The sequence below is a fragment of the Canis lupus genome, chromosome 27, assembly GCF_003254725.2.
Source record: "Canis lupus dingo isolate Sandy chromosome 27, ASM325472v2, whole genome shotgun sequence".
In the NCBI taxonomy this organism is placed as follows: domain Eukaryota; kingdom Metazoa; phylum Chordata; class Mammalia; order Carnivora; family Canidae; genus Canis; species Canis lupus.
This window is the reverse complement of record NC_064269.1, coordinates 6,388,845-6,415,833: the sequence shown is the minus strand read 5'-3', so window position 1 is coordinate 6,415,833 and position 26,989 is coordinate 6,388,845. Positions and strand designations below refer to the sequence as shown.

The 26,989-nt window shown below is 44.2% G+C and overlaps 2 protein-coding genes across 4 annotated transcripts; one reads left to right on the top strand and one right to left on the bottom strand.

The window, feature by feature from the left end:
• The first annotated feature begins 482 nt into the window (after nt 1-482).
• On the top strand, nt 483-6,708 carry LOC112678144 (testis-specific H1 histone). Its single transcript, XM_025477248.3, has 2 exons — nt 483-594; nt 5,522-6,708. Exons 1-2 carry the CDS (start codon nt 483-485, stop codon nt 6,595-6,597), a joined length of 1,188 nt encoding a protein of 395 aa, XP_025333033.3. The 3' UTR covers nt 6,598-6,708.
• Nucleotides 5,843-24,832, bottom strand: ZNF641 (zinc finger protein 641). 3 transcript variants are annotated; one of them, XM_025477442.3, is made up of 7 exons: nt 24,701-24,832; nt 24,136-24,370; nt 21,459-21,667; nt 20,834-20,925; nt 19,547-19,676; nt 18,821-18,934; nt 5,843-17,928 (listed from the first exon to the last, which is right to left on the bottom strand). In XM_025477442.3, exons 3-7 carry the CDS (start codon nt 21,640-21,642, stop codon nt 17,174-17,176), a joined length of 1,275 nt encoding a protein of 424 aa, XP_025333227.1. In that variant the 5' UTR covers nt 21,643-21,667; nt 24,136-24,370; nt 24,701-24,832; the 3' UTR covers nt 5,843-17,173. The 3 variants fall into 3 exon arrangements, 2 of the variants coding, with proteins under 2 accessions (XP_025333227.1, XP_025333226.1); XM_025477441.3 differs by lacking the exon at nt 24,136-24,370; XR_007406333.1 differs by lacking the exons at nt 5,843-17,928; nt 18,821-18,934; nt 19,547-19,676; ... (1 more) ...; nt 21,459-21,667; nt 24,136-24,370 and adding exons at nt 22,890-23,030; nt 23,969-24,135 and having other exon boundaries at nt 24,701-24,829.
• Between the last annotated feature and the right edge of the window lie 2,157 nt (nt 24,833-26,989).

The window sequence follows — 26,989 nt, the reverse complement described above, 5'->3', positions numbered from 1 at the left end:
AGTCTTTCTAGTACCCTTTACTACAAAACTTAACATGATGTCAGATGAAAAAGGAGAAATATTTAAAAGGCCCAGACCAAATAAATAAATAAATAAATAAATAAATAAATACTTAAAAAATAAAAAAAATAAATAAAAGGCCCAGATCCATTTTCACATTCAGGTAACAAAAGCAATAAATTGGCAACTGGCATAACTAGTATATTGCTGGTGATCCAGGATAGTTGGAGGCAACCATGTGAAGAAAGACTGAGTCTCACTGAATTTTAATCTGAGGGACAGGGGGACCAAGACTCAGACTCAAACCAGACTCGGACTTGGACCCTGAGGCTTTGTCTCCTCCAGTTTTTAATTAAGAGAGCTAGCATAGTGGCCATAGGAATTATTAACTTTGGGAAGCAGAGGAAAAAAATGTTGAAGAGGTAAAAGAATAGGCTATTGACTCAAGGAGTAGGGAGTGGAGGAGCTGTATCTGGAGAACCATGTGGTCAAGAGTTAGTGTGCTGACACTGGACCTCACCTATCCCCAGTGTGCTGAGGACTACGAGATTCAGTTCTCAGATAAGCTCTGTAGCTGGTTCTCCACAGTATATGGTAGGAATTATAGTGAGGAAGGAGAATTGGAATTGCTTGCTCAAAGCTTTGATTAGTGAAATGATAGAAGAAAAGAGCTAGTGTGGCATTTCCCTTACTCTAGGTTGAGGTTGAAAAAATAGGAATCCTTTTTGGGTTTACCTGTGAGGTATAGAGAATTCTCATTCCAGACTTCTCCTTTGGTACACCATTTACCTTCTCATCTGTAAATGTGAATAATATTATCCACTTTTCAGTGTTGTTGAAAGAATTAGTGATAATTTAAACACAATACTTGATCCATTGGCCTTCAATAAGTAAATAGTAGCTCTTTTTCCCTAAAGGATCAAAGGCTGAGAAAAAGCCAAGAGAGAAGAGTAGGTTTAAGATAGAAAATTAGATGTGATTTTTAACAGGAAATGGAGAGGTAAGTGTGTTTGAAATGAAATATTTAGGACCGCAGTTTTGAGGGAAAAAATGGGGAAGTTATGCAGTATAATTCCAGAATGTGTATTGTGAATTGAGAATGCCAATTAGGCTTGCTCTTGGTCATATTCCTGAGCATGGACATTTATTTATACCATTTAATTTGAAGGAAAGCAATTTTTAATTAGTGAATTTGGGTTTTCTGGTATTTTAGGTCTGTAGAGATTAAGATAGGAATAAGCTTCTCTGTAGTGAATTGTAGGTCTGGGATATTTCAATTCTCTGACTACAAGAGTTACATATATATGGTAAATGATTTCTACTCTACCATTTTTTTGTGTGTGTGTTTATGCTTTGGGTTCATTTGTACAATATTCTGGGAATTGACAAGGGCATGGATGGCTGGGAGCAGTTAACTATGACAGAATTGAATGTTGCCCAGAATGTAGTGTTATTGTGGGACTGCAGATTGTCTGTCTTGGAATGCCCTGGGCCTCATATTGAAAGTAAAAATCCTCAGAAAAATGGGTTTTCAGTTTTCATATTTAAGCGCTATAGTAGAATAGTTCTTAGAGGTCCCACATTGTGGGCTCATGGAAAGACTTAACTATTAATAATGCTTGATTCAATTTATGAAGGATTTAATTTATATAGGACACCTTTGAGTGGAAAAAAGGTACTTGGGTAAGATTTTGCCAATACCAAAGCCCTTATTTCTCTCTTGTTATTTTTAGAGGGATGAGTATAGATTTTATATTTGTGAGGAGGGGTGTGTTACACTGGGTTTTTAGAGCTTCTTGGGAGGAGTCAGGGAGACTGGACCTTCATGTTTTCAGGATAATTGCTAAGAGATTTGCCTGGTCCTCCAGTAACATCACCTGGATCTAGATTATCTAGACTCACTTCTAGAACAATTGTGCTGAGGATTAGAAGGATAAATGCCCAATTGCTATTCTGTCTCCATACTTTTATGAATCTTGATATTTTTATTTTCACATTCTTTAGTGTGAACCACTTTAGTTCTCACAAAAGCCATGAGTAGACTAATGGGTTTGTTTGCTGAAATGACCATTGTGGGGTTATTTGCATTAAAGTGGAAGGTATATAGTGGTTCAGGAGAGGAAAAGAGTCTTTTGGGGGAAAACCAACTAGCGGTTTGAGAGAGATAAATTGATCAAATACAAGATAATTGAGTAAGCAAGACCTAGACACTTGGGGTCCTAGGTATAGTTTGAAGTTAGATCAAAGTGTGCTACTAAATTTTGCTGTACTCTTGCATGGAGTTATCCTTAATAAAGTTAGAGCTGCATAACTCTATGTGAGGAAGTGAGATTAATAAAAACTCTGATGTTCTTAGAATTTTGTATAGTAATTAAAGGTTGCTATGCCTAAATCAACCAAGTTCCTCTGGAGACCTAACAGTCATGACCACTACAGAAGAGTCTTGTTACCAACAAAGAATAATATGATCTTGAGATGCCTGGGTGGCTCAGTGGTTCAGCATCTGCCTCCGGCTCAGGGCGTGATCCTGGAGTCCCAGGGTCCAGTTCCACATTGGGCTCCCCATGGGGATTTGCCTTTGCCTATGCCTCTGTCTCTCTCTCTATATATATCTCATGAATAAAATAAATAAAATCTTAAAAAAAGAATAATATTATCTTTCCTGGAACTTGAAGCAGAAAGATTTAGGCTAAACATTATCCCCAAGTATCCTTTTACCTCCTCTGCCCCCTCCCTTAACCCCAAGGCTTCCAGAAATTAAGAGCTATTGATCTTTCTCACAACAGGGTAGTGCTAGGTGCTTACTTCTGTTTTATAATCATAGATGATTAAAATTGGAAGGGATGGTTCAGTCTTGTCTTTCTGGAGCTGGAGTTGGTATCTCCTCATTAGAGGTATGACACTGGCTTGTTCTGACTCTTTTCCTAAAGAAATTTTTTTTTCTGAAGTATCTTTTTCCTTTGGGGTGTCAGAAGAGGTCTGGCAAGTAGATTTATTCCAAAGAGGAACAAAAGAACTCTGAGAGATTGGTGCAGCAGAAAGTTTCTATCAGGTAGTTGGCTTTCTTGTCTTCTGAGCCAGCTTAGTGGTAGTGAAGCATTTTGTTTCTTACCTCTAATTTTTTGTTATTCTTCCATTACTTCTAGTATATTTACACAGAAATTTATAAAGAAATGGTTACGCATAAATGAAAATTTTTTGTTTTGTTTGCCATGTTGTTTTTTTTTTCCCACAAATATTTCTTTTCCTTTGACATCAGCCTTTCCCAGAGGCTTCTAATTGTCCTCTTTTGTCATCACAAGGGTATCAATAAACATGGTTGTTTGATTTGGTTCTTTTTTTTTTTTTCCAGACATGGGGAGGCAGGGTAGAGAGAGAGGGAGAGAAAGAATCTTAAGCAGGCTACATACCCAGCTTGACGTAGGGCTTGATGTGGGGCTTGTTTCAGGGGCTTGATTCTTAGTCTCACAACCCTGAGATCATGACCTGAGCCAAAATCAAAAGTCAGATGCCTAACTGACTGAGCCACCCAATGCCCCGATGTGGTTCTTGTCTTTTTTTCATGATGGTTGTCCCATCCTACAGCTAGTGGCCTACACAGCCAGGAAGTATAGCCAGAGCAAGAGACTACACAAATGAGAGAAAACCTGGTCCATGTGGTTCTACCTTTCTGCCTGGTAGCTCTTTGTTGGTGCACTGTCCGTGTGCTGATGTGTTAGTCTCTTGGACTAACACAGTACCTTGCTCTAATTTAAATACTGGGAGAAAGTACAGTGAGTGCTTGTAGATCCTTCTGATTCTGAACTGTGATTGAGAAGATAAACTTCTTCTTGCTCTGTGGTGGAGATACATAAAGGTCAATCTTGGAGGAAAGGAAACCTAGCTCCATAGTTAATAATTTAGTCCTTAGAATTAAGTAGACTTAGGTATGAACCCACACTCTACCATTTACTGCTATGTGACTACTTACAGCTGTGTCATTATGTTACATGTCCTTCACACCTTGGCCCTAACCTACTTTTCCAGTCTAATCTCCTGCCACTTCCCTCTCATTGTCTACTCCTCACTCCCCAACAGTTGTGTTTTAATCAGATGGAATTACCTAGGAGCTTGTTGGAAAGGTAAAACCTCTGGCCCCACCCCAGACCTAATGTACAGGAATCAGTATTTTATGAAGTACACTAAAGTTTAAGAAGTACTGCCCTAAGCCACTTCCTAGCACTTTGATTCCTAGAAGAAATGATGTCATAGTCCAGCCTGTGACTGCTGAGTATATCGAATGTCCTTTGGAGAAGTATGATATGCTTTTGCAATTTGAAGTATTCTTTGAATAATTCCCAACTAGACTGTGTCCAAAATAAGAAGTCCTTGAGTAACTAGCTACCTTGGTCCCCTTCATTTCAACTCTTTAAGAATCATCCTGCTCCTTTCTCCTGATTCCCTGGGAGTTTCCTTTGAATCCAGAGAAAGCCTCCTCACCAGAGGAGCTTACACAGACTCTATGAAATGCCTGCTGGGTATAATGAAGGATAGTGTTAGATGCAGCAGGGGCCATAGAAATCCAAAGGCTATTTGGCTCTCTGGAAACTTTATTTAGTTGGAAAGGCATAAACATTCAGAGTAAAATTAATTTTATGCCTTATATTTGGGTAATCCTTTGTCATCTATCATCACCTCTAATGAACCTCTCGAATAATTCTGTGATGTTGGTAGGAAGGGATTATTGGCCTTTTTTTTTTTTTAAGATAAAGAAGTCAGATCTAAAGATATGGAGGGGTTTATCAATGCCATATGGCTGTTAATGAGCTGAGATATGTGTCCATGTCTCCAGCTCTAAGTCCAGGCTGTTTTCTTTTTAAAACTAGTGTGCTGCATTGTACCCTCTAGTACCAAATTCATTTAAATTAAGTAAAATGCAGTGTAGGATTGCAGAAGTTTAATGTGGTAGTTAAGATGAGAGAAATCATTTGAAAGAGTTGAGGAGGCTTCAGTAAGGAAAGGATTTAGCAGGTCTTTGAAAGATAAGCAGGATATATCTGAACAAAGAAAGGGAGTGAGCAATCCAAGAGGAGGAACAAAATGCAGAAAAGCAAAGTCTGGTCAAAGAATAATGATTAGACCAGAGTTCTTAGTCTGTTTGGAAACTGGTTGGTTTCTATCCACCTAAATGAGGCATCTGAATTTCCCAGGTGTGGGAATCATTGTTTAGGGTAGAGGGAGCACAGTGGTTCTTTCTTTCCTTCATATTCTTGCACAGAATCCACCATGTGGAGAGTCAGGGAGACGTGACTGTAGATCTCTAGCGGGTGAGACCTAAAGGTGGGAGTTTCTAGATCAGGCTTTGTGTGATAGACTACCACATTTATTTTTTTAAAGGCATTGTATTACCTGTTTTAGATAGTTGGGAGCAGCTTCTTTCACTTTAGGGAAATGTGGGTAGATGGTGTTCAGGACCACAGGAAAACAGTGAACTTCAGAAAGTGGTTAAGATCAAGGTCATGAGAAGTGGGAGCATAACAAGGGCAGGGAACAAACCCCGGAGATGATAAAGGTGATTTTTGGGGGGTGCACAGACACCGCGATCTGGATTGGTTTAGACCTAGAAGGAAGTGGAGACTGACCGGCCCCCCCCACCTGGGTGGGGTCTGGCGGCAGCTCCCTAGCCAGGACCGGAAAGTCAGGCCTGCCATTGTGACATCCGCAGCCAGCTTCAGCTTTAGCTCGCGCCGCGGCGTGGGAAGCCCACAGCAGCGGCCCCGCAGAGGCGGGAGCGGGGCCATGGCTGAGGTGGCTGGGCTCACTGGTGATCCCAAAGCCATTGAAGTTAAAACCCAGCTGGGCGCCGAAAAAACCCTGACGACACCGCCCAGGAGGGGCCCGCGCTCGGTGCTCAAAGTCTCCCAGCTGTTGCTCCGAGCCATCACTGCGCACAAAGGGCTGACCCTTGCTGCCCTCAAGAAGGAGTTTGGAAATGCTGGCTACGAAGTGCGCAGGAAGTGCTGCCGCCCCTCGGGCGAAGCACCCAAGTCTGATGTGAAGGGCACGCTTCTGCGGGTCAGCGGCAGGGACGCCTCGGGCTACTTCAGGGTCTGGAAGACTCCGAAGCCCAAGAGAAAGCCAGGACGCCCGAGGTTGGCGGAGGGCGCGCGCTCTTCGCGGAGGAGCCTTCCGGCGCCGCGGAGCCCACGGAGGCGCAGCACGCATCGCAGGGCGGCCAAGAAGGCCAGGGAAGTATGGAGACGGAGCACCAGGGCAAACGCGAGGGTGCGGAAGATAAGGGCAAGAGCCAAGGACTCGGTGCGTTCCAGAGCCAGGGAGGAAGCGAGGGCTAAGGTGATGGAGGAGAGGAAAGGACGGACCCTGAAGGAAGACAACAGGCCTAGGACCCGGGAAGAGAGGAGCAGGCCAGGCTTGAAGCCCAGGGAAGAGAAGCAGCAAGACCAGGAGAAGCCGGTAAAACGCACCCTCCAGAAGACAACCTTGGTGAAGACTGACCGCAATTCTAGCAGTCAGGGGAAGACTCATGAGCCAAGGGCTGCCCGCACAAAGACTTCCATGAAATGTGAAAGTGCTCGGAATGCAGCCGGGTGCCTGTAGGGTGGGAGCAATTGCCCTTCATCCAGACACAGATGCCTTTCCTGTAGGCTCTAATCAGAGCAGCTCTCACACACTGAAGTGGACAAGACTATATACAAGACCTTTCCACTATATCGTGTCCGTTTTGTCTTTGCCGCACCTGGAAGAGTAAGGGCAAGGGTGGGTGTTGAGGTGAGACCTATAGGCGGGGCAGATGGGGTGAGGGGACAAAAAGATGTGGTGATTCTGCTCCTGCTTCAGGCCCCAGGCCAATGCCTTTCAGAAGGAAGAAAGAAAACAGGTAGAAGAAAAGCAGCCACTTGAGGGGATTAATGTTAGACACCCGGTCAGATCCAAATTCAGTTTTGGGGAGAAGGGCATGTAAAGAGAGAAGTAGGGGGCATCATTGGGACAAGAGAAGAGCAGGCAACCTTTATAGGATGAGTGGTTCCACTGACCCAAAATGTTCTTAACTGAAATTCCTTTAGGGAAAAAGGCCCTTCTCCCCAAGTGGATTGTAATGGGTTTGTAGTTTTTACCTGACTTGATATTATTTTAACTTTAAAACTTTCTTATTATGTTAATATTCAGCTAAATGGGTGTGTGTGAAAGCATTTAGCACAGGGCTTGGCACAGGGTAGGTGCCTGAGCGTTAAATAAGAGTATAAATAGTTTGTGATGATGTGATAATGAGCTATGACAGAAAACTCTACTGGATCAGCACTTAATGAGACCAGGATTCTAGTCAAAGTTCCACATTCTGACCTTGGCTGAGTTGTTACTTAACCGTTCATAGTCTTGGCTTCCTTCTCTAAAAAAAGGTTGGAATTGGGCTAGGATGGTTTTAGGGGCTTTTAAGTGTTAGTAAAATAAGACAAAGTATCATGATGTCGGCCTTGACAAAATGCAGTGAGGGAATTATCAACGGGGAATACTAACGAGAGGAAATTATGTATATTTATAGGATGCATATCAGAAATATAAGATGAGAAGGCTAGGTAATGAATAGCTAGATCTTTTACTTTTCTTAAAAAACAACATGTATTGAGCATCATATGCCAAATATAGAGCAAATGTATGATTTCTTTTAGCTCCAAATGTAGAGATTAAGAACAGAATGGGAATAATTCTAATGCCATAGGACAAGACAGAACACAGAAATGGTTCCTAGAGAAGTAAAAACATCAGAGTAGTTGATTCAAGGAAATGACTTTCTGTTTCCAGCTGAATCCAAAGGAATAGGAAGAAGGGAGACACTGGGAAGGTGCTTTCATTCTTGTAAAGAGGTGAGAGTGATGGTGGGAGGTGGAAATGTGTTTGAACAAGGTGGGAAGCTTTTTCAGTGTATATGACCAAGCTTTTCAGAGAGTGTGGTATCTTCTACAAGAGGGGAACAGGTATGTGTATTTACACACAGAAAGAAAAGGAAGGGAGGATGGAAGGAGGGAAGAAGGGAGGAAAGGAGGGAAAGAAAGCTTAAATGATGCTAATATTCACCTTCTCACACCCTTAAATGAGAATCACTGCTTTAAACCTATGCAAAGCTAATAGCAAAATGCTTGCTGTTGTATCTCATCTATAGATGATCTGAACTTTGAAATTTCCCCCTGCTATAATTAGATTTACTCTGCACTTGAATTGTCTGTGAATAGAATGAAGCAACCAGAATCAGAGACGAGGGAGCCATCTGAAAAAAGGTAGTGGGAAACTTTGTTGAACACAGAGCAAAGTTAATCAGATGTCCTTAGGATAGCCAGATGTATTGCCCCGTTATAGTCCTGGGAGGTTTTTACCTAAAGAATCAGATGGTCAAGAACTAGAAGCCTTTTCTCCTAAAATGGGATGAGAAGGACACTGGCAATTTTTTTTTTAGATTTCCTAAGAATCATCACAGTTCTATTTACATTATAATGATTTCTTCATTTAAGCAAACTTCCAGTCATTCTGGTCAGTAAATTTGACAAATGTATTAAGTGTCAGACCCTGACCATATGTAGCTATATATGGTCATTTCAGGTTATTTTCCATTGGTAAATATTAAGGTGGCTATACTCCAGTAAAATACAGGAAATGACTTTAGCTCATTAGCTATCCACATTATCTAGTTTGTAATGCTAGCTGGGTACTTCTCTGAAAGGAATTCCCAAGAACAGTTCATCTTATACCCAGTATTCATTAATGATGAAATGCCTGCAAGATTCTGGGCACTTTGCTGAAGATGGATAAAGCATAATCCCCACTTTTCACTGCTCACATTCTAGTGGCATATTTGGGTATTTAATTTTAGTCAGAGCAAATGGAACATCTCTGACCTCAATTCTTTGCTCTCCTTTGATCTCAACTGCCTAGTGCGATGATCAGAAAATTGTTGGACTTTAGATTTGTAACAAAGTTCAGATGCCCTCTAGCATCAGATATTCAATGGTTGTTGATAAAACAGTTAACAGGAATGCAAATGGCCCTTAAAAATATGGAGAAGGGGGATTCCTGGGTGGCGCAGCGGTTTGGCACCTGCCTTTGGCCCAGGGCACGATCTTGGAGACCCGGAATTGAATCCCACATCGGGCTCCCGGTGCATGGAGCCTGCTTCTCCCTCTGCCTATGTCTCTGCCTCTCTCTCTCTCTCTCTCTCTCTCTCTCTCTCTCTGTGACTATCATAAATAAATAAAAAATTTAAAAAAATCTTAAAAAAAATATGGAGAAGGTACCATTTTACTCATAAGAGAGATGCACACTAAAACAGTAAGATAACATTTTTAAAAATCAATTCAAAGGTTTCGAGAACCTACTCCATCAGTGAGGCTGTGGGAGATCAGACACTCACACACAATGCTAGTGAAAGTGTAAATGCAGGAATTTGTCTTTCACAATTACAAATGCAAATATCCTTTGACCCAGCAGAACCACTTTATCTTTCAGATGTAAGTACATTTATGAGAAGACTTATGTCCAAGGTATTCAGTGCAGCACTGCAGTAGCAAAAAAGGAAATAATCTAAATATAACTAGGGGGCTGGTTAAACAAGCTTCTGTATAGTGAAACTGCATGCAGCTGTAAAAAGGAGGAGAGTCTCTACGTATTATGACAAGCTCCCAAAGATAAGTGAAAAAACAATTCCGGACAAGGAAGTATACCATACTATCTTTTGTGTAAAATGAAGGAAAATATATGTCTTTGTAATTGTATAAAACTCTGGAAAGATACACAAAAATTAACTGGTTCTGTATGGAGACGGGAAGGTGATGGGAACTGTAGAGGATATAGAGAAATTAGACTCTTTACTATCTCTTTTTTTTTTGGTATTTGTTTTCAGAATCATGTAAATTGTAACTTGTTTAAAAAAGGTAAAAAATTCCACATAATTGTCAGTTGCAGCTTTTTCATTTATAATGTGGTTTGTACTTTTGCATGCATTGTTTCATTTTCACCTCAGTCCCTTAGATCTCAAGTGAAAAAGCTTAATGTTTGGAAAATGTGCACTTTGGAAATTGACTTTTAACTGTGCTCTCTTGTCTACATGCCGAATGGGGCCTCACCATCTACTCAGTAACTCTCCAAGACATCTTTTCTATGTAGGTAGAGTCAGGAGTTAGAATTTATGCCCACATTGAGTGTTTTAAAAATTTGAGGTTTCTTGTGGTGGATGGTGTTCTCCAACACATTGCAGGCTCTGTTTTCAGAGCATGCAAACATCTCCATGTGTCAGTGGTCTCAAAACAGTAGTTCTCTCCTATCCCCTATTTCGGGGGAGCCCTGTGGAGACAAGGCTTTGTGGTTGGGCTGGAGATAACTCCATCTACAACCTAAATGTCTCGAAGGACAGGAAGACATTCTGGGAAATTAATATAGGGGCACCATGTCAGAAAGGGAGCTTTAAAAAGAGAAAAAGCCAAAGGATTTGAAAGAGAGAAACCAAAGACTGAGGGGGTGTCAGCATGAGGCCTTGGATGAGGCTGGGAAAAGCACTGATAGAAAGGAGTAAGGAGAGGAGGTCAGGATTTCAATAGACACCAACTGGAGATGGCAGAGAGAACAGGGGCCTCAGTGAACAATCACAGCTGTGTTTCTTTTCCCCCCTTTGTCAGCTCTTTGCCGCCGCCTCCTTTTTGGTTAGGAGAAAGACCAGATTTGTCAAGAGTATTACTTCAGGTGACTGGGGGAACTAAAAGTGAACACATGAGAACAGGGAAACATGAAGCACCAAGGTAGGTGCCAGAACAGCTGGGCTGGTGTTCATGTTCAGGAAGCTGCACAGGTGGATCATCCCCAAACAGTAGGCTCCAAGCTCCATTTAGGCAACTCGCATGGAGGAAGAGCAAAGCCTTTGGGTTGTACTCAAGGCCTGCAGAGGGGTTCCTTCCCCTCTTCCCCACACTCCATGAAGCTCCACAGGTGGAAGGCGGTGTCAGTGGATCAGAGGCTGGCAGTTTCATGCCAGCTCCCCATGTTTTCTCCCACACTTTTTTTCTCTTACCTTATTCTTTTGATACCCTCTGCCATGTTCCCATCCTCTTTATCCACAAAAGTATGTCTGGTGGACCCAGCTCCTGCTTAACCCCATCTGTGCATGCCTCTTCTAGCGCCCCCATCTCCAATTACTGTAAATTTGCCTAGGGGGTCAAGTCACATTCACCATCATCGCAGTCTCTGGACTCAGGCTTACCACTTTAAGGGTATCCCAAGAGTGGCATCTTCACTTGAATGACCCTGAGATGGAAGGCCTCCTTAAATTTGCTTCCTAGGCCTTTACCCACTTTACCCTAGACCTGGTCCTGATCAACACTCTGCTTCCCCCATTTCCAGGTTGGATTAAGACCAGCTAACTTGGGAGGGACATCTGGAAGCCAGGACACCAAGAGGGAAATGGGGAAGCCAAACTTGTGGCATCTCAAGGTTTATGTTTTTGGGAGTGGCAGTGAAGGGGCTCACGCATGGCTCTGTGACTTCCTCTAAAGCTATCTGGTGTCTCCCCAGCTCTGCTGCAGCTTTTTGATCAAGAGAAGAGCTGAGAATGAAAGGACATATTAGAAACCGCTAAGGATACAAACAAAGGTCCATCAGAGAGAAATTCATAGTCCATCAGAGGGAACCAAGTCAGACAACAGCTAGAAATCTGGCAGGCACAGAGCAGTTGGGCTGGATGGCATGTGGACACACACCTCCAAAGTTTCCTGTATGAGGGTGCCTTTGTGACAGTATCATGAGGCATGGCAGAAAAGTGGTGCCAAGGAAGGGCTCAGCTGAGGAACATGCTGAGTACAGGGCTTGTGGCTACACTTGATCTCCCAGGCTTAGAACAGCCAGTGCCTGGCATGTAATGAGCTCTCCAAAAATGGCTTATAGAATTGAGACTGATTCTCGGAAGCAAGAAGAACCAGGAAGGGACTGGGTAAATCAAAGTAGCAAAAAGTAGAAATCCATTTTGGAAGTTACATCAAGGGAAAAAGAGCCTGCAGGGAATGGAGTGCAAGACCTGGACTTGGCGGTATAGACAATCCACTGGCCACGTTAGCATGTGGGGAGGGGTAAGACAGAAAGAGAGGAAGAGACGCAGAGTGGTGGGATGGCAGCTGAGCTAGAGGGATTTGAGGGAAGAAAGTAGGAAATATGAGTAATTGATCCTGCTTTGTAGGCTTAAAGCTGACAAACTGGACAGCAGGCAGAGACAGGGGGCTCATGATGGAACAGAATTGACTAGAAGCCTGAAGAGAGTAACTATGATGGAAAGAGGATAGGGAGTAGAAGAACAAATATCCTTGTGAAGGTGAGGCATTCCCCAGGCAAAACACAAATTCCAAACCATCAGAAAAAGAGAAATGGGAGAGAAGAGTGGAGAAGGAGCTCCATTTATTGGGAAATGGAGGTAGTGATTGGAAAGGCAAGAGAGAGACACCGTGAGGCCTGGAGTTGAAAACTGTAGCCAAGCTTCTCCACCTTGGGGAGAGGGTCTGATCACCTCCCCAAACTCCAACCTTTTGACTTTGGGAGAGCTCCAGAGGTGGTAGGTTTGTAAATATCAGTTCAGTATGTCCTCATGGATTTGGTTAGGAAAGGAGCTAGAGAAGGTAACAGAACCAGGGCCTGCAAGACAGGTTCCTTCCTGCAGCCTGAACTGGACAGTCTTCAAAGCAGGAAATGCATTTTTGACATAGGTGCTATGGTTTAATTGATTAGAACTCTACCTGGTAAATAGACTCTGGGTTCAAATCTCACTTGTGTCACATATTACTAAATGAGCCTGGTTGTCTCTTGTGTCCTGGGGACTCTCCAATGCTTCTATTGCTCTTGCCCATAGGGTAGGCCAAATCATAGTTGGGAATCCCTTTCATGGTACCTCATTGTCTCCAATACAATTATGAGGCTGGAAAACTTGGTGCCTTAAGAGCTGGGGAGAGCTGGCCTTACTCTATTCTGTGCTAAATGTTCACCTTGCATGCCTCCAGACCAACTTATTAGACCTTGAGAAGGAGCAAGTAACTAGCACAGGAGGACTATTTCCTTGGATGTTGGTTTTTCAGTTTTACATTGGATTTCCCTTCTTTGAGGTGTCTGCTCCTTTTTGGTCCTTCAGATTTCTGTACCTATGAACCCTCTATGTCCACTGTAGAAGCTCTAGCCCCAGTCTGTCACAACAGCTAGGTAGGTGCCCTACCATGGTTTCTAAAATTGTTGACTAACCCAGTCCTTTCACAGATTTAAGGGTGGGGACTCAAGCGAACCAGAAAGGAGGAGAAACTAGCCTTGAGGGGTTGCAGAAAATAAACCTGACAACAGGAACACAAAGATTCCCCTCCCAATTTGAATAGGATAAGGTACTACTGATTGAAGTGGAATTTGAATCTCCTAGCAGTGATTCTCAAACTTTGGCATACATCAGATATTCTGGAAGGCAAGTGAAGACTGATTCCTGGGCTCTACTCCCAGAATTTCTGATTCAGTTTGTTTGGGGTAGAGCCTGAGAATTTGCATTTCTAAAACAAGTTCTCAGGTGATGTTGATGCTGCTGGTTCAGAGACCACATTTTGAGACCTAAGCTCTAATATAGCACTCCAGGAAATTTTGCCAGCTCAGGATCACTAAGACTCTAAAGGAATAGATTTCTGTTACTACCCAGCTCCACTCATCCCTGTCCAGTGCACTCATCTGAAGAGAGGTGGAAAGAATACACGTCTTCTGGCATTTCTGGTTCTGAGTAAGGGCTCACCTTGCCCTTAATGGAAATAAGGAAACAGTGGTTTGAGTCCAGAAGTATAGGAAAGGAAAGGATTTTGTCACAAATTATTACCCTTTTAGCTCCCTGAAGATATAACATCATTTTGACAAGGGAAAAATTTTTCCTTCACTTCTATCAGAGTTAAGGCTTGAAATGTAAGTAATTCTGGGAAGAGCTAACACTTTGAGTTATATTATCTGGTATAAGGGATTCTTTGCAGACATACTTTGATGGGATAAAAAGGGAAGAATATTTGGGCCCTGAACAGGGTAAAGGCACCACAGAAGGAAAAGGTGATAGGTTTCTAAAGATGGACTTCCCCAATTTACATTTGTCCAGAGAGAACACAGACACAGTTGTGTGTTTGGTTTTTTGTTTTTTGTTTTTTTGTTTTTATTTAAAGGGGATAGGGTGGACATGTGGCAAAGCCAGCTAGGAGAAAGATGGGAGTTTGAAGCTGATTCCCTGTGGGAAAAATCTTCCAAATCTATTCACCCATCTAATGGCTGTTGCTTATTTTATTTTTCGTCCAAGGGAAGTGGTGTTGGACCGAGGTAGAGAAGACAGTGGTGTACCAGAAATGACCTAAAGGGATGTCCTTTCTGCAGAAAGCTCTTAGACTCTATCATGCCTTTCGTCTGGATGGCTGCACCCAGACTTTGGGGACTTCTCTTGCTATCCTTATAATTACTAAAACAGACCAATTGCTGGAGGTTAACATTTGGTTATTAAGATGTGTGATCTGACAGTACAGAGAGTCACTTCCCACAAGTCTTTAAAACAAGGTTTGTGAGGAGCTCAATTTGTCAGCATGTCATCTTTAAAAAAAAAAAAAAACAACAAAAAACAGAGTAGAATGTCAGCAATACTCTCCTAGTCATTAAAGACTAGACTCTGTCTTTATACCCTACTGCCTCTGATATCTTAGTCCTTAAAATATTTAGTGATCCTTGCCTTGTAATTTTTGACACAAATGTATAAATGACCATGTTGGGTCAGCGTAACTCCCTATGACCCTGGTTTAGTGATTCCATGGATGGGCTCTGAACCTGCTAAATGTGTATATAAAACAGAGTGAATTTCTAATGCCCGTTTTTCTTAAAAGTGAGCTTCTGATTTTTATCAGAGTCTCATAAGGGTCTCTGATCTAAAACAGGTTCTGAACCCCTGCTTACATAGAGCTGATCTGCATTAATGAATGAGGCATAGTGGGAGGGTAAAAGAAATGGCATAGTCCAGTTTTACCACTGGAATCCAATACTCTCCTATTCCCTGGGGTACCTCCTAATATTAATCCTAAAATGCTCCTATTTCTGAGGACCTTAAAAAGGGCTGGCCATTTTGCTCTATTCGTAGGAACTTAAGCAAGAGAAGTGCATCCCAGGCAAAGAAGAAAGGCTCCTCTGTGTGGCAAAAGGGAGGTGGCAGCTGGGTTGCTCAACTCATATCCACTCTAAGAAGCCCGGTCAACAAAATGACCCTATTTTCAGCTCTATTTAGGTCCAGAACTCTGAGGAGCTGTGGTTCACCCAGTTTTTCCTAAGCAAATGGGATAATCACTAAACTAGATTGTTGCAGCTTACTTCCTTTTGCCTCTCTGGTTAATTCCACCAAATTGTGGTTAAGAAATAAGTATGTTAAGGAAAAACCAGAATGTAAGCATTAAAGAGAAATTATCCCACTTTTATCTGCTTTGCTCCTCTCCTTCCTAACCCCAAACTGCTCTTACATACAAGATAATTTTTAAATTATATGATTGGTATTAACACATTATCAATAAGGCAAAACAATGACCAACTCATCAACCAATAGATGCTAGAATACTTAGGCAAGTCCTGGAGTTAAGAGTCTTAGTGTGGATACCTTCCCAGAACTGGGAAGAAAACCCAATGCACTACCTCCCCACCACATCGGCTGAAAAGCTGAACCATAGCCATTTTCCCTAACATTCCGTTTCTGGGAGAATGAGATCCTTAAGAAAAACTGTCTCCTTGATGAGGCAATCAAGGTCAAATAAGAGTGATGACAACAACCTGCAAGCACTGTGATTCCTGTCCTAATTTTCCAGCACTAAAACAAGACAAAGAAACCCACTCAGCACAAAGCTTCTATATGCACCTTACTTGAAATCAACAAGAAACAGCTCACCTCACTGAGGATGTGTCTGTCTTTCTCCTCCTAGGCAAAAAGAATCTGTGGCCCAGAGATTCAGACCTATACATATATATCCACAGTTGTCTTGATCTCAGCAATACAGGGGAAAGCTTTATACCTCAACTCCCACAACTTAACCCATCACTTAATCCTTTCCATGAGGGCTCCCTTAATCGCTCAGCTTACTTCCTATCTTGAAACAAAACAAAAAAATCCCATACAATCCCTACTACCCTCACCCCCAGAAAACAGCCCCTAGAAAATCTAGCTTGTACAGTTTGCACATTGCATGCTCTCTTCAAAGACCCTGCACACAGATACACATAGACACATAAAGACACAGTCAAGAGGAGAGGGGTCTGTTCAAGGGGATAAAGTTTTTTTCTTCCGTGTGGGCCTGGGTTCCTTTGGGAGTGTAAGTCCATCTCAGCATTGTAGCGTGATCCCTCAGCTGGATATATGTATGAGGAAGATGAAGGGAGTCTGAATAAGGGAGTGAAAACGTTCTTGTTTCTATTTTTCAATAGGTGGGGGTAAGAGGTGTGATGTATATTTGGATGATCAGGGTAAGGATGATAGACCCACACAGGAATGAGGTCTGCCCCTCAGCTTTCATCTGGATAAAAAAGGAGGACTCTGGGTGCCTGATCACTATCTCTTTCCCGTTTCCTCATTACTCCCTAACCCAGTGTTCACCAGTGTGTTTCATGGAGTCACCAGTTCTGCGGGAGGTGAGATAGCAAGGACTCTGAGGTCAAACACATTTAGGAAACACTGCAGTAAAAGAGGCCTGACAAGTCTTTGCACACATACGTTCTCAGAGCCTTCAATATGCTAATATGGTCTTTCTCTCTATATACAGAGAGGATATAATAGTTACAGTATACAAAGGTGTTATTCAAATATTCAACTGGTAGAGCATAGGCTCCAACCACTCAGGATGGACCGCAGCCATAAACTGCTGATTCTCAAGTAGTACCCTTGAGAATGGGCTTTGGCTGAATATCAGCATCGTTTCCTAAAAGTTTTGCCCAAAGAACTCCATTTTATGTGGAATCTCATAGAACTGGTGAGAAATGTTTGGCCAATGTTGGAACCTCATCTTTCTAAGGATGGAGCCAGGGTTCATGATTCTGGCCACTGGGGTGCAGGAGAGGGGCAGTTCTGGCAGAGACTCCTGGTAGCACCAGCTGCTGATAGATGTGACCACAGCTGCAGCAGAAACAGATTTCAAAAGATAGATGTCCCTCTGTCCCAGCTGCTCCGGGGACTTTGTCCCTGGTGGGTCAGCAGGTGCCTGTCCAGGTGATGTTTACGGCCAAAGCTCTTTTCACAGCGAGGGCACTGGAAGGGCTTCTCCCCAGTATGGGTCAGCCAGTGTCTCACCAGGTGGTGCCGTCGGCCAAAGCTCTTCCCACACTCAGTGCACACATGGCACTTTGGCACTGGGGGGGCACGCTGCCGTTTCCTAGCCCCCGGGCTCTCTCCAACCTCTTGGCCCTTGCAGGACTTGCCTTCCGCATGCACTCTCTGGTGGCTGGCCAGATGGGAGTTGCATCGGAAATTCTTGCCACACTCAGAGCACCTGCTGGGCTTGTCGTGTAGGTGTGTTTTCTGGTGCCGGATCAGATGGTGTCTTCGCCCGAAGCTCTTTTCACACTTGAGGCAGCTATAGGGCCGCTCCCCAGTGTGTGTTTGCTGGTGCCTGGCAAGGTGGGAGCCCCACACAAACTGTTTCCCACACTGGGGGCATGTGTGAGGTCTTAACAGGGAATCCATCTCTGTGCTACATAGAAGGTTTGAGAAGCTATCTTCCTGAAGAAAAGGTGGGCCCAGGAGCATTCCTCTGGAGCCCCTGGGCATGGAATCCCAGCTCTCATCCTGCTCTGGGTTCCAGAGAACAGTATCTTCAGACACACTAGATAACATTCTGGGAGGTTCTGCTTCTAGTTCAGGGGTATCACCCTCGTGCTCACTTCCATCTCCTGTGGAGAAGGGAAAATACCAACCCCAAGAGGGGAGTCACAAGAGAGTACCCCAGGACCCAAGTCACAGGTGAGGTTGTCTGATTCCTGTTAGGGCCTAAACCTCACCCCACAAAGGCTGGAAGAACAGATTCTAATATTGTTCAAGACAGTGCAAGAAGTGTAGAAGTTAAAAGCCTAGGCTTAGGAGGCAGATTCCCCAATTTTGAATCTCAGCTTTCCCACTTAGCTTCTGTAAGCCTTTTCTCTTCTGTAAAATGGCAATGATCATAAGATAGATGTTATAAGACAGACAGTATAATACCTGCACATAGTGAGCATTTAGTAAATGGTCTATGCTTTTATTATTTATTTATTTATTTATTTATTTATTTATTTATTTATTTATTTTTTATTTAAATTACTTCCATCTTCCTGTCTAAGCATAGATGGAAAGAGTTAAGAAATGTGCTGCAATCTTCATGGGCTGAGTGACCATCTGTCAGCAATACTAGCGGCACCCTGGAAAGCATCTCCACAATGAGTGGGATGTTGAATAATAACATCAGTAACAACAACAACTAACATTTATTGAGTGCTTATTATGTGCCTGGTATTGTTCTATTCTGTTAACATATTTAAGTCTCTCGATAATTTACCAATGAGGAACCCAAATGCGAGCTAATTACATTTCCAAGATTCCCAGGTGTGGTCCTGGATTCAAATCCACAAAGTCTGGTTTTAGAGCCTGCCTTCTAAACCTTTCTGCTACACTGTCTTGCCTTTGAAGAAAAAGATCTCAACTTTTTTGACTCTGTAACTCACTGAGTGGAGGAGGGATTGGATGGACACATAAGGATGACACTCCAAGAGGGTTGAAGGCAGTGGCTGAAAGTGTATTCTAGGTGTTTACCTGTGTATGTGACCCTTAGGATGTCCCTCTCCTCCAAGTCCTGGGGGTCAGGGACCCATTGTTCTTCCCCTCCTTCTAGTTGAGAAAGCATGTCCAGTTTGGGAATTGGAAATCCTGTCCATAGGAAAGGAAAACAGAGATGTCAGTGAGTTCAATTGTAATTTTCTATTTCTGAAAAAAAGCTGTTTCCTAGATTATTCCTTGGAACTGGAGATAAAAGAAGGTCAGATATAGGCCTCTCTCCTGTCCCCATTTCTGTTAAGTTCCTCTTCTTTCTTTTAGAAAGTCATATTCTCTTCCCTAGTGTGTCTGTTCTCTTCCACTCAGATTTCAAATACTTCCAGCCCACCTGTCCTTAACTTTACTTAATTAGCCCTACTACAGCTGTCCTACCTCCACTCCCATTTTACCCTAGATGGCTTGCTGAGTTTCCAAGGACTCAGTTCTATCACTTAAATGTCCTTCTCCCTCTTAATTCCCAACCAAGAAGAGCCCAAAGTTCCCTTCTCCACAATTCAGCATTATTTTGCTGTTGTTTTTAAGAAATGACACCTCATTTCTATTCTCTTTGGATTAGCCCTAATGCTCTTTCTCTGGTAAAAGTGTAGACAGACTTCCAGCCAAGGAAAGAACCCTAGATAGATACTATCCAATAGCTCTGGAGCAGATGGCCCCATCTTCCCAGAGTATAATCTTTTAAAAGTGGCTAGGGAAGATCATGCTTACTTAGAGAGACCACTATCCCACAGTTTTCCTGCATGACATATTCTCCATAAAAGTCTGTCTGAGAAGGGTCCAGGCTCCGCCATTCTTCCTGAGAGAAGCACAAGGACACATCCTTGATGGTTACCAGGCCCTGAAACAAAATGTAGCATCATCTGTTAGTAATTGTTCCTTAAGGAAAATGTGATCCCAGTATAAAAGGCTGAAGTGGTAGAAGAGAGGGCATGAGAGCATTTAGGGAAAGAATTCCCCCAGAAGTCTTTGGGTAAGGCATATAGTTTTGGTGAAAGATAAATGGAGCAGAGGGGCGAAAGTAATGGTGAGTGAGTGAGGAGGATAATGTCTCTTGAGGAGTTTCCCACTTGAACCATGAAGTTGGAGGCACCATGAACTCATTACTCCCCTGATTAACTACAGGTGTCTGCCCAGTCTCACCTCACTTGCCTCGTTCTTTTAATTGCAGAAACTGGGTACTAGCTTCCTCTTCCTCCACTTGACCTTTTCCTTTTCTATCAGTACAAAATCATATAGATGAAGCATCTTTTTTGACCTCTACCCATCATGCCATATCTTTATCTTTGGAGACAGTATATAGTATAGTGGTTAGGATTCTCAAGCCAAATGACTCCTAGCTCTGCCATTTATTAGCAGTTTTGTCCTTACACAAGTGCCCTAATCTCTTCCTACTCTATTTTCTCACATGTAAAATGAGCATATTTGGTTTCCTCTCAGAGATAAATGGGTTAATATACATAAAGCATTTAGAGAGACACAAGCATGGTAAGCACTCTGGGAGTATAGCTACTACTACTATTATTATCTTTCCATGAGTTTCCTATTGCCTTCTGAATCCAAACCTATTTCCTCTCTCTGGCTCTGCCCCTCTTTACATCTTTCTATCTTCTCTCCTTTTCCATATGTTCCATTACCCACCCAGTCCTGTCTACTTTATGTTCTATCAAGCTTCCCTCAGGTCCTCTTTTCCTAGTCTTTCCAGATTTTTTTCTTAAAGAACATTAATAAATTGTTCTTAAAAGCCATATAGGAATGGCACAGCCATCCATTAAAAACAACTTAACCTCTAGGAATTCCCCTCTTCTTGTCATGCCTTCACTCACTTCACACTTCAAGGGTATTAATGAGCCATTTGGAAGGGGAAAGAATCTGTCCAGTTATAAGATGAAGATACCATTTGTGATCATGTGAGATAACAAATCAATAGGATGATGGTGAGCCTACAGAAAGGTAGCAGTGATGAGACCCTGGGAGAGGCCAAGGAAAACAGCCCACCTGTGATCCTGCTGCAAGAAGTGCAGCTGCCATCTCCCAATCTCCGGTGCTCCCCTCCTGGGGAATGGCAGGAACCCAGGGAGCTGACTGAGCTGGAGAGAAAAAAGAGGAAACACTAGAGATGGACCATCCATCCTTTCCCAATAAGGGCGCGATGGACCCCATGTCAGAGGAACTTAAGGGTCACATTTTCCTGAATCTGTATCCATTGGTAAAATTCAAATGCATACATAGAGTGGAAGAGATCTCCACTTAACATATTTTGCAAAGGTGTTAAGTGGTTTTTAGTAAAGCTTATTATATGTCAGCCACCTCCACTAGACTAGTTGTGGTTTGAATTTATATTATTTGAATGTAATTTTCACCTAGTAAAGTGCATCTTACTGGGTGTGTTCTCAACAGTAATAGGAGTTGTCACTTCCTTTGTCTCCCACATTCAATACCACTAACCATGCACTTGCAGCATGTGGAGGGAGTGATTATGCAAGAAATAGGAGAAGTGCAGTTTCATGATTTACAAAACCCAGGAACTCCTGATATTCCTGTGACCAGAGCCCAAGAAGAATAGACTAGTCCTGGTACTGGTTACAGTACTCAAACACACATATACACTCCAGGCTCTCACCCTTCTCCTGAAGGGACTGTGGATCCTCTTCAAGGTCACAGCACAGGTGCTCCAGTGGCCCTGGTGCTGTTCTCCATGGCCCCTCTTCTTGGCTTCCCCTTTCCACCTGAGGCTCTGCTCCATCCAGCTGGACATTCATTGACTCCCATCCTGTACCCAGGACTGCTGTCTGTTCTGAAAGCATTTTTGCTGCAAACCCAAATTGTGACCTGGAACAAATTCATTATCAGCTGTGCCCATTAAAAATGGAAAGAGGTGATATTCCTAAGGGAGTTACGGAGAACAGCCTGAGGGATAAAAGATGAAACCAGATAAGGGGAGCTTGATGGAAGATGAACTTTAAAGTTTGGTGTGTTCCAATCAACTGAGCCTGGGCCAAGCTTCTTGGAGGAACTAAGAAATGAGCAGGTGCTAAATAACAAAGTCACTAACAGTTATTTTGGGGACCTCATGGCAGAAACAGAATACTCTTGATGGCTGGAAGAACTTAATTTTTTTTTTTTAAAAGATCAATCCTGGAAATTCAAAAGGTATTCATTTAATTTCAACCACTCAAAATACAATAAAGTAAGTAATCTGGACACATGTAGGAATGGAATGTGCACGGATTTACACTCAACAAAAATGGATATAATCACATAGAAGATTTTCTGCCACAAATCTCATTCTCATCAATTAGTTCAGAATGAAATGATTACTATAGATAGAAGTCCTAGCCAAAGGTGTATGTGTGTGTGTGTGTGTGTGTGTGTGTGTATACAAGGAGCACACATCCCCTTTATAAGCCTGAACCAAATGACACCTCTCTTAAGCCTCAACAAAGAGACACAACCTGGCACTCTGATGCAGAAAATAAGAACTGGTAATAAATGTGGTAGAAAGACCAATAACTCAGAAAGCATGTGTAAAACTCCAAAGCAACCCTAACAGGAGAAATTGTTAGTCAGTAAGGAGTTGATGTCTACTTGGGAAAAGTATAAAGGAAAAGAAAGCATTTGAACCAGAGTGGATAAAGGGGAAATAATTGATGCTAACATGACCTCAGTGTGTGAATTAATAGTCCTGTGAGCTGAGACATAGGAAAGAACCTGAGACATAGGAAAGAACCAGTCAGATCTCATTAGAAAAATATATTCAGTTTTAAAGAAGGGTATGAAGAAACCAGAAACCAGTATGGTTCATCAGAAGAAATAAAAGTGGAGAAAGGGATGGGAAACATGGCCATTGGGGATAAGTTAAAAACAATAGACATAATTTTCTCCTGTCTAGGGAAAAAAGCTGATAAATGATGCTACTAAGAACAAGAAATGGTTTATATCTCTTTATAGATCTATTTATTCTCTTGATTGCCAGAGAAGAGATTTAGGTTATACAAAAAACATTTTTTTTAGATATTTTATTTAGTTATTTGAAAGAGACTGAGAGTACAGTGGCGGGGGGGGGGGCAGTGGGACAGGGAGAAGCAGACTCCCTGCTCAGCATGGAGATCGAGATGGGTTTCAATCCCTGGACCCCAGGATCGTGATCTGAGCCAGAGGCAGATGCTTAACCGACCAAGCCACTGAGGCATCCCTAGATTAAAAAAAAAAAAAAAAATACTTAACAATAATCCTGTAGTGCACGGGACCAGGTTGTGGGCTTTTTTTTTCTCCGGACATCTTGGAGTCAGAACAGGTCTCATGTGTTGTGACAAGGGGACTTCCTTGACTTCTGGCAGAGAAACAGTCTATGAGACTGCACAGAGTCCTTTCTGCTTGGCAACATCTTTTGTGTGTGTGTGTGTGTGTGTGTGTGTGTGCGCGCGCGTGTGATTTTTATTCAGTACTCAAGCAGTCAGAGCTAGTGAAAGCCTTCCAAAAACAAGTCAGAACCTTGGTTAACTATCCTGGCTCACTCATATCTATTCAGTAACACTTGCAAGAACCCAGAAGCCCACGACAGGTTAATGACCGATGTCAAGTTGTTGATTTTCTTGCCTATTTGTCTTTGACAAAAAGAGGTAGGTGGCAACCCTAAGCCCAATGCACAGGAAGGGAACAAATTATGCTTTCATCTCAGAAGTCCAGAGAAGTCTCGGGGCCTCATGGGAGCCTCCTGGACTGATTCCCAGCTTAGGAGGTTTCCTTTTCAGAGACTTCTCATGAGAAAGGAAAATTCCCAGTAAAGCAATAAAGGGAAACTTCCATTTTAGCGCTCTCTTCTGATTTCCAACCCCTGTGTTTGCTTCGCTTTTAACATATAAGGCACTAATTCCCCTCTCTTCACTGGAGGTCTTCTTTGTTTCTCAAGCTCCCTTTGAACTCCTCCCTCAGGGCTTTACCTACAGTTAATGTCTGGACACCTGTCTCAGACTCATTTGTCCATCTCCCCAGCAGCACCGTCCCTGGATGGGAAGTTTCTTTCTGTGGAGCCTACAGGGCTCGCTGTGAGCCTCTCCAGGCCACTGACAGAAAACCTGTGGAAGTGCTGGCAAAAATCTCAGCAACAAGGGGGTGGGGACTTATCCTCACACAGCGTGTCCTAAGATGTTCACGCTCTCGGAGCCAGAACCCGGGCAGTCATGGGTGTCAGCCTAATCAGGTTTCTCCTGGCTCCAGGATGTTCCCAGGCCTACTGGAGTCTGGCTCCCAGGGCTTCCGTTTCCCACTTTTCCTCACATATCCGGGGGTCAAGGCACCTGCAGAAGGAAGTTTGTGCAGCGGCAGCTGTTGGACAGGGCCAAGGGGGTGTGTGACACGAGAAGCCCAAGGGCACAGGGACGAGTCGCGCTCCGCCGGAGAACCGTGCCCTGTGCCCCGGGTGGGGCTTGGGCGGGACGGGTGCCTGCTCCGGAGTAAGGTGGCTTCTTCCCCTCTTCTTGTCACAGTGCCCCTGGGCAGGGTCAGATTTCAGAGAATCCGAGGGAGGCAGAGCTAGGGCAGGGGAAGTGAGGTCAGAAAACAGGTTTCCCGGGAACCGGGGCAGGAGCAGGTCAAGAGAGAGGAGCCCCGGGGAAACCAGTGCGCGAGTGACAGCGGCGGGAACCCGCGCGGCCTGTCAGCGACGCCGGGGACCGGGAAGCCGGGGCGCGGGGCGGGCCCGCGATGACAGCGGGGCCGACCCCCGGTTAAGGCGAGCGACCCGCAGGCCGCGACGGTCCTCCCGGCGCCGCGTGGGGGGTGACCGGGCCCCCCGCCCGCCGCCCCGGGAAGCCAGTCGTCCCTCCCTCCAGCCGCGACGCCCTGCGGCCCGGCCCCACTCACCCCGGTCGGCTTGGCCTGCGGCCCGCGCCTCCCTTCTGGGCGCCGCCTGCCCCTCCCCTCCGCCCTCCGCTTGGTGGGAGCCGGCGGCCGCGGAGCCAGCGACGGGCGGGGACGGCGGCCGGGCGGGCGCGGGCGGGCGGGCGCGGGCGGGGCGGGCACAGGAAATCCCCGCCCGCTTCCGGGGCTCGGCGGCGGCGGCGGCGTGGGGGAGGGGGAGGGGGCGGGCCGCGGTCCCCACGGTCCCCGCGGTCCCCGCGGCCCTGCCCGCCCGGCCCGGACCTCGGCGCCCGCCCGCCCGTCCGCCCGCCCGCCCGCCGAGGACGCCGCGGGCCCAGGCGTCGGGATCCCGCCTTCGGCGCCCGCCCGCCCGCGCGCTGACTGACCCGCTCCGATCCCGGCCACTCGGCCTCCCACCGCCTCTGCACGCGGGACCCGGAGTTACCCCGACATCTAGTAACCGCTCGCCCTATGCACACAGTCGCTGCGAGAGCGAATCCAGGCGACCGGGTGGGTTCCTCAGCGCGGGACTTCGGGGCGTCCCGGCGGCGGCTCGCGGCGCCTGCGAGGGCTGAGGGAGGCCGTCCTGCCGCCGGAGCGCGTCGCGCGGGCCCGGGAGCCGGGCTGTGGGGGGCGAGCGGCGGCTCAGGGCTTGGCACAGCCGGGGTTAAGTCCCTCACGAAAACCGATTTCACCTACTGCCTTGCACTTTTTAAATATGGCTACTACGATGATTAGATTATATATGTGGCTTGCATTGTTTTACTATTGGACAGAGCTTCCTCGAAGCATTAAGGTGAATTTGACTGAAAAAATAAAATGAGAAGGGACTGCAGAATACGATAAACCATGTTACCATCAGCATCTGTTTAGAATCTACAAATCACATTATTTCATTATCACATTGATTCACAATCATTATAATGATTTCATTATATCATTATCATCATCAAATTCGGTAAAATTTTAAAGAGTTCAAAAATAAGGGACTCACTTAAGGTCATAAGTGACAATCATTCCTTTAATATATATTTATTATTATTTTATGTATTTATGTATTTATTTATGTATTGATTTATTGATTTATTGATTTTTGCTATGTGCCAGGCACCAGGACTAAATGCTGGCAGTCAGAGATCCCAAAGGAATTGTCTGTGGATTCAAGGACTCAGTCTTTGGAAACCCAAGCTCAACAAATATTTGCAATCAAATGTAATAGATGCTAAAATGGCGGGATAGACCCTGCACTAGGAACAAAGACCTACGCATGGGAGGGAAGTCAGAGAGTGCCTCACAGAAGTCTTGAGGCAGAGGAGAGTGGAGAGGGCTCCAAAAAAGAAGAGAATGTGCTAGACATGCAAGTGGTAAAGGGTATAGAGCATATTTTGGAGCCAATCATAGAATATGTGCAGAGAGTGGTACAGCCAGGATTTATATCTCAGGTCCTGGAACTAAGTCTGTGGGTTCTTCTCATTTATGTGACCACTGTTGTTAAATATAAGGTGCGTTAATCAGGGTAGGCCAACGAGACCAGTATCTGAGTGGTTTAACACAATAAAGGCTTATGCTTCATACAAGTCCCTGTATAGTGGGTTAGTTGGGACCGGTGGGTGGGGTATCTGCTCCTTGCAGTTGTGGATGGACATGGCTTCTATCTTGTGGCTCCACCATCACCAGTTGCCTTGGAATCATCCAATCTATGTGCCTCAGATAAGGGAGGAGAACTGTGGTGGACTTGTTGGAGATATCAGGGGCCAACCCTGGAAGTGGGGTACATAATTTTTACCCCATTCCCTTAGTCTGAATTCAGATGTGTAGTGACATATCCCGCCTGACTTCAGGGGTGGCTGGGAAGTAAAATGATTGTGCCTAGTAAAAAAGGAAATGAGGTCTAAGGAAGACTTACATTGCCTCTGCCACACAATATTACATTCAACTTAACCAAGCACCTAAATCTGACTTTACTTCAAAAGGATATTTGGAGAGAGTTGGCACATTGATAGATGGAAGAGGCAGCCCAGACCCTCCTCTCTTCTTCTTTGGGAAACAAATCAGTATAAGATTGTATTCTTAAAAAACAAACAAACAAACAAACAAACAAACAAACAAAAAAACGTAGGCGGTGAGGGGAGGCAAAAATAGGCTTTGGCCTAATGGTATGATAGTATTTAGTAAACATGTGCTTTATGTCAGAACCTTGCCTTAAATATCACAGGGAGAAAATAAGTAAAATACCTCTCTATTATGCTTTGACATGCCACCTCTTTACCCATGCCTCAACAAACTGAAGTA

What these genes read in the sequence shown, in the direction of transcription:
- LOC112678144 (XM_025477248.3), top strand. Translation starts at nt 483, where the DNA reads ATGTGGTCAAGAGTTAGTGTGCTGACACTGGACCTCACCTATCCCCAG. An exon ending in CTGGTTCTCCACAGTATATG is followed by an intron (nt 595 to 5,521) that starts GTAGGAATTATA and finishes GAGCATAACAAG; the next exon opens with GGCAGGGAACAAACCCCGGA.
- ZNF641 (XM_025477442.3), bottom strand. Translation starts at nt 21,642, where the DNA reads ATGCTTTCAGAACAGACAGCAGTCCTGGGTACAGGATGGGAGTCAATG. An exon ending in ACAGTCCCTTCAGGAGAAGG is followed by an intron (nt 20,926 to 21,458) that starts GTGAGAGCCTGG and finishes TTTTCTCTCCAG; the next exon opens with CTCAGTCAGCTCCCTGGGTT. An exon ending in TTCTTGCAGCAGGATCACAG is followed by an intron (nt 19,677 to 20,833) that starts GTGGGCTGTTTT and finishes ATTTTGTTTCAG; the next exon opens with GGCCTGGTAACCATCAAGGA.